Source organism: Bombina bombina, chromosome 3, assembly GCF_027579735.1.
Source record: "Bombina bombina isolate aBomBom1 chromosome 3, aBomBom1.pri, whole genome shotgun sequence".
NCBI lineage: Eukaryota > Metazoa > Chordata > Amphibia > Anura > Bombinatoridae > Bombina > Bombina bombina.
This window is the reverse complement of record NC_069501.1, coordinates 940,024,062-940,031,099: the sequence shown is the minus strand read 5'-3', so window position 1 is coordinate 940,031,099 and position 7,038 is coordinate 940,024,062. Positions and strand designations below refer to the sequence as shown.

Genomic DNA, 7,038 nt, shown 5'->3' with positions numbered 1-7,038 from the left:
ATACACATATATACATACATATATACACATACACTACACATACACATATACACATACACACACCTTTACATACACACACGTATACATATACAGCCACACATACACATATATACATACATATATACACATACACATATACACATACAAATACAGCCCACACATACACATATACATACATATATACACATACACATATACACATACAAATACAGCCCACACATACACATATATACATACATATATACACATACACATATACACATACAAATACAGCCCACACATACACATATATACATACATATATACACATACACAGTATTACACATATACACATACAAATACAGCCCACACATACACATATATACATACATATATACACATACACTACACATACACATATACACATACACACACCTTTACATACACACACGTATACATATACAGCCACACATACACATATATACATACATATATACACATACACATATACACATACAAATACAGCCCACACATACACATATATACATACATATATACACATACACTACACATACACATATACACATACACACACCTTTACATACACACACGTATACATATACAGCCACACATACACAAATACACACAACCAAACACAACAACAGGAGCATTTTGTTTCCAGGTCTGCATCTGTGCATTTGCAGCGATCTTACCTCGCTGTTAGTCGTCCGCAGCCTCTTCTGTGTATCATACAGGCTGCCCCCGAACGGTTCCTCTGTGCTGGGCACCTCGGTGGTGGCTGCAACTTCTGTTCCAGTAAAAGGTGCCGTGGGAGGGAAGGGTCTAGCATCAAACAGGTTCCCCTTCTGGCTGTCGATGAGCTCGTCATCTTCCTGCTCTGCTTTCTCCAGCTCAGATATGTCTATCTGGTTCTTGCTGTCCGCCTTCAGACCGTTCTCCTTCCTCCGCTTGTTGCAGGTGGTTGCAATAGTGATGATGGCCGCTAGGAGCAGTGTACAGCTGCCGGCCAGAACAATGATAACGATCAAGGGGATATCCCAGTGGGAAACTTTCTCCTCCCCAGAACTTGGCTGCATGACTTCGTGGTTTAGTGGCGGGGTGGCAGCGGTGACCAAGAAATTGATAGTGGCCGTTGCGGAAAGGGTTGGTAGTCCACCATCAGTGACAGTGACTACAGCCTTGAAGACCTGTCCCAGCTGTTCACTGATATCAGCAGTCAGGAAAACCTCTCCAGTTTGTTTGTTGATAGTAAAAAGGTTTCTTCCTTCTTCCGAAATGCTAAAAGTGAGCTCAGCATTAACCCCTTCGTCTGCATCTCTGGCTTTTATCTGAATGACCAGGTAGCCATGCGGTGCTCTGGAGGGGACTCCAACTTCTGCCGATCCATTGGAAAGAGAGGGATGGATAATAACAGGAGCATTATCGTTTTGATCGTCCACCTTCACCTTGATGATAGCGCTGCTGGTGAGTTGGGGGGAGCCCCCGTCGCTTGCCTGTATTCTCAGGTCAAGCTGCTTTAATATCTCATAATTGAAAGTTCTTAGCGCATAAATAGCCCCAGTAGCAGGGTTTAGAGAGACGTATGTGGATAGAGGGGCACCCATGACATCTGTATCGATCAGTCTGTAAATTACTTTTCCGTTGTGCCCCAAATCGGGGTCTCTGGCCACCACGGTAGTAATGTATGTACCAGGTGCTTTGTTTTCAGGCACTGACACTTCATAAAGGGGTCTGGCAAAAACCGGGGCATTGTCATTCTCATCACTAACCCTGATTGTATAATGCTTCACTGTTTTAAATGGAGGAGAGCCCAGATCTTCAGCAACTACAGTCAGGTTGTACTCTGCTATCCTCTCTCTGTCTAAAGCTGAGGTGGTGACTATCATAAAGCTGTCCTCATACGCCTGCTGCAGCTTGAAGTGCTCGTGTCCGTAGAGCGTGCAGTGAACTTGCCCATTGTGCCCAGAGTCTCTGTCCGTGGTGCTGATCAGAGCTACAAAGCTGTCCCTAGCGGCTGCTTCGGTGATGTAGGCTACTCCTGAGCTGATTGATGTCAGTGGGGTGATGGTGATGTCCGGGGCATTGTCATTTACATCTATGATGTGCACAATTATTTTACAGGTAGCAGTTAAAGGGTTTGGACCCAAGTCCTGCGCCTGTACATCAAACTCATAGGTTTGTTTGGTTTCAAAGTCAACTTGACCTTCAAGAGTTAGGCGCCCTGATTTTGGATCAATTTTAAACAACTGGCGAACCTCTTGTGAAACCTGAGGGCTGAAACTATAAACAATTTCTCCATTTACACCTTCATCGAGGTCAACTGCATTGAGGTCCAGTAAGAGGTATCCTACAGGGGCATCTTCCATAAGGTCCACTGTAACAGCGCTGCGCTCAAACACTGGACTGTTGTCATTAAAGTCCAGGACTTTGACCTTAACCACTGCACTTCCAGTGCGGGATGGACTTCCCCCGTCCATTGCCACAAGTTCCAAGGTGTAGGAGGACTGTGTCTCCCTGTCTAGTTCTTTCATTAGCACCAAGTCTGCGTATTTCACACCGTCTGCCCTGGTCTGCACATCAATGCTGAAATGACTATTAACTGAAATTTGGAAGCTCTGAATAGAGTTTGATCCAACATCTTCATCCACTGCAATTTCTAATGGAATCCTAGTGCCCACGGACGCACTTTCAGACACATCTACAGGTATCTCAGCGCTGGGGAAACGAGGGCTGTTATCGTTGATGTCTTTCACCTCAACCTCCACATGAATTAGCTTGAATTGCTCCTTGGAAAAGCTGACAACATCCAGGGCAAGGATGCATTGGAGCGTCTGTTTGCAAATCTGCTCCCGGTCTATCCTTTCTCCAATGCTAAGCTGTCCATCAGTCTCCCGGACACGAATAAGGGAGCTGTTAAACTGCTTCATAAGACGGAAACTTCCATCTCCAGGTATGGTGAGGTGCAAATCTTCTGCTAATGTCCCTATAACAGTTCCAGGTTCGTCCTCTTCATAAGTCCTGTAACGCATAGTCTTGCAGGTAGAGATTGATACCAATATGTAAAAACAATATAGGGTCAAAGGAGAAACCCATAGAAAACATTTCCTTTCTTTAGAAAACATTTTAAATAAAAGAGTCTATCAAAAGCTGAGAAACAATAATTTGTATTATGTCTATGAGGTTGCAGATTTCAGTGTATGCATAGCAGCTACATGTACAGCTTTAGTGAATGAGGTCTGCAAACCAAAGTATCACTGCTTCTCCCCCTGAAATGTCTGTACTTCTAAAACGGGCTGGTGACTCCTCCTTGGGTTTTATAAGCTCAGACATGTAAATGATTACAGAGAGCAGCCAATCACAGAAGTATCTTTGACACAATCCTCCTGAATCCTTCCAATGGCACTCATTTAACTATTTCATTGCTCAAATAAAAACGATGTATGCAATGTACTGTTTGTTTATTTTGTAACCCATAATGTTATTATTAAAATTGGAAACAAAGGGAAGAATAACCCTTTAGTGTCCAGCTTGAATTTATGTTGTTAATTTACATTTTTTTTTAAAGATTCATGGAGAGGTTTTGTTAGATTTTAGATGATCAAACCCACTGGGGAACAGGTGTCTAATGTATAAATATCTAATAGTCTGACTACTGCTCGCATAGTCAGATGTCTTCTGTTCCATACAATAAAGTGAACTTTCAATGAATGATCATAACACACACCCGTAAACGAGATTGAAAGCTTAGCCTGAATTTATATTATTCCCATCCATGGCCCTAATGGTAGTTTAGTCGTGTGAGATCTGGTGATCAGAGCTGCAGTTTGCTTTTCAGTTGATTGTGCTGTGGTTTAGTATGCATGTCACTGCCCAAGTGGCTTTCTTAAGCCGTGGACACTAGCAAGCCAAAGAAAGAATTAAATGCTCCAAATAGGATTTAGCAGAAGCTTGAGGAGATTTGGAAATGTTTCAAAGATCAGACTGTATCAAAGGCTTATGAAGCCCTCGTTAGCTACAGGAATATAAAAGCATGGCAGGCTATCCCTTGTGAGGTTCCAATGTCTGTATTATTTCAGTGTGACAGGCACAAGGGACAAAGTTGAACAGTTTCAACAGAGGAATCGGGCTAAGATGAATATAATGAGCGGACACCACACGTATCCATTCTGCTCCCCCATTCAATCCCATTCACTGCCATAACTCTTTGACTAAACGATGATAGGAGCTGAATTACATACAATACCCCTCTCATATTAGAATGCGTTTAGCTACAGACCCCTCCTGATGCTCTGTTCCGCCTATTTAGGGGATTTTCTTTTTTTGTGCTAACAGGGCCTCTATGGGAAGCAACACAGGTCTCGTTCCTGAAGAACAAAAACTCAGCAGGGGATTGAACCAGGCACGAACCTTGGAGGGACTAAACCATCTGCCTCCTTAATATATGAAGACACATACATCATCATCGCAGGGCTACCAGCCAACAGATTGCACTAACTAGCCCAGGCACACTGTAACTACTGCACGTGCACTGTGAGAACCCACTTAGCAAATCATCCCCACTCCAGGGAACCTCAATTAACCCATTGTCTTCCAGAGAGGTTGGTTTGGGTTATAGACCTCAAATACAATAGTCATCTATCAACTTCACAACAAGTACCCTAAATCCATTGGGTCACATTTCACCTTTGTGCTACTGATCAGTGAGTCCTTCAGGTATCCAACCAGAAAAATGAGCAATACATGTTTATACATCTATAACCTAAGGACTTAGTGTAACTAAATATTACAGACGGGCATTAGTTACAATTACTTGCGCCTTATAATCACTACTAGGGAAGCACAAACTAAACGAACACACATTCATCTTAGAAGTGGCTTTGTCTTCAAACATACGCAGATACACCAACGTTTTGGAGTTATGTGACAAAAGCGCATTAGCGAATTTCGCAAAATCCCATTAAAGTCTACTGGGAATCTATATCTATCTATCTATCTATCTATCTATCTATCTATCTATCTATCTATCTATCTATCTATCATCTATCTTTCTAATCTTTCTATCTAATTTAATTTATCTAATCTATCATCTATCTATCTATAATCTATCTATAATCTATCTATCTATCTTTCTATCCAAGCTATCTTTCTAATCTATCTAATCTGATCTATCAGCTATCTATTTTATCTAATCTATCTATTATCTATCTATCATCTATCTATATCATCTATCCATCTATCTATCATCTATCTATCTATCTATCTATCTATCTATCTATCTATCTATCTATCTATCTATCTATCTATCTATCTATCTATCATATCTATCTATCTATCATCTATCTATCTATCTATCTATCTATCTATCTATCTATCTATCTATCTATCTATCTATCTATCTATCTATCTATCTCTATCATCTATCAATCTATCTATCATCTATCATCTACATCTATCTATCTACTATCTATCTATCTATCTATCTATCTATCTATCTATCTATCTAGATATATATATATATCATCTATCTATATATCTATTTATCATCTATATCTATCTATCATCTATCTATCTATCATCTATCTATCTATCTATCTATCTATCTATCTATCTATCTATCTATATATATATCATCTATCTGTCTGTCTGTCTATTAGTGTAATAATAGCAGTTTCTGAAGCTTACTGCATAAAGTGGCAATACATTTCTCTTGTCTCAAACATTGTGTTTTATTTTGCTAAACTAAATGTATTACACATGTGTCAGTAACATTTTCCTGCAGAAGTAGATGCAACCGTAAAGAACGTTTAAAGATACTGCAAGACAATGAAAGTGCTGAGCTACCAGACACGTCTGCCTCACACCACGGTGCAATGGTTTGCAGCCCTTTTTCTGCCAAGAGGGTTAAGCTTTCAGTATTCTTATTCTTATCATACCCACTTGCCCTTTATGTATCCCTTTTCCTCTTGCAGCAGTGACTTGGACCAAGCAAACCATGTTCTGAGCCCGGATGCATCAGGTTGATGTAAATGTCTTTATAATATTATATTATTTGATGCTAATTTCTGTATGAGGAATTGCTATGCTGGTTTGTAATGTGAATGAAAATCAATATTTTGTAAGTCTCTATCTACATATAATCACAAAATCTAACATATTGGTGTTGCACATTGCTGAAATTATTTATTGGAAAGAAATGTGACCTATTTATAATATATATTTGCAGTGTAGTAGTAGACTGACATAATGCATGATTGATGCCTATCTTGCCTTAATTAGGTACTGATAGCCAGTATTTATAGATTAGTGATTGTACCAATGACTGGGTTAATGCAATATTAATTCAATCAAATTGGGGATGTGGTGGAAATAAATTAGTCTGCCATGTAAACGCGATAGCATGATAATAGTATCAATGGTATTCTGTTTGCTGGAGAGAGTGATGAGGTAATGTAAGGAATAGGCTTTTAGGCAGCCGGTTTGGACGAGCAGGTAGGAAGTTATTTATTTACACTGCCGCTGCGTAATTTAAATTAACCCATTGGCTGCCTGTTGATGCCATCTCTAGTAAAGGGGATTGTTTGCAGACTCTTTATCATTTGAATCAATAGTATTACTATTCTTTTGGTCCTTTAGTACAGATAACCTGTACACTATGGGGACTTTGAGTTTCATGGCTTTTAAAACAAGGAAAACCAAGACACATTCAGCACTTCTATTGTCAAAGCAAAACACCACTATATTGTTCCTTCCAAACAAAATACCTTACTAGGATACTGTACTGATGGATAAAAGTTGAGGTCGAAAACCTCCACATTTATTCCATGTTGCATTATTCTTAAAGGAGGCTTAAACAGCTTGAGATTCCGGAATAATATTTCTAATTATGCATAGTAAAATATCAATTTATTTTGCCCAGTTTTTATGTACTTTAAAGTGATGGTAAACTCTCCCCTTTTTAAAATCAGATCTGGAATGTAAGCGCTATTTTAGATAGAGTTTTATTCATCATGTGCAATGAAGATGCGCTATAACTTAGTT

General features: G+C 39.6%; 1 protein-coding gene across 1 annotated transcript in view; it reads right to left on the bottom strand.

The window, feature by feature from the left end:
• The window catches only part of PCDH8 (protocadherin 8), an 8,044-nt gene extending 4,795 nt beyond the window's left edge, over positions 1-3,249 (bottom strand). Inside the window, exon 1 of the mRNA XM_053704939.1 lies at positions 693-3,249. Within this exon, the coding sequence (XP_053560914.1) occupies positions 693-3,122 (2,430 nt within the window). The 5' untranslated portion in view covers positions 3,123-3,249. The remainder of the gene's footprint in view (positions 1-692) is intronic.
• Positions 3,250-7,038: the final 3,789 nt, after the last annotated feature.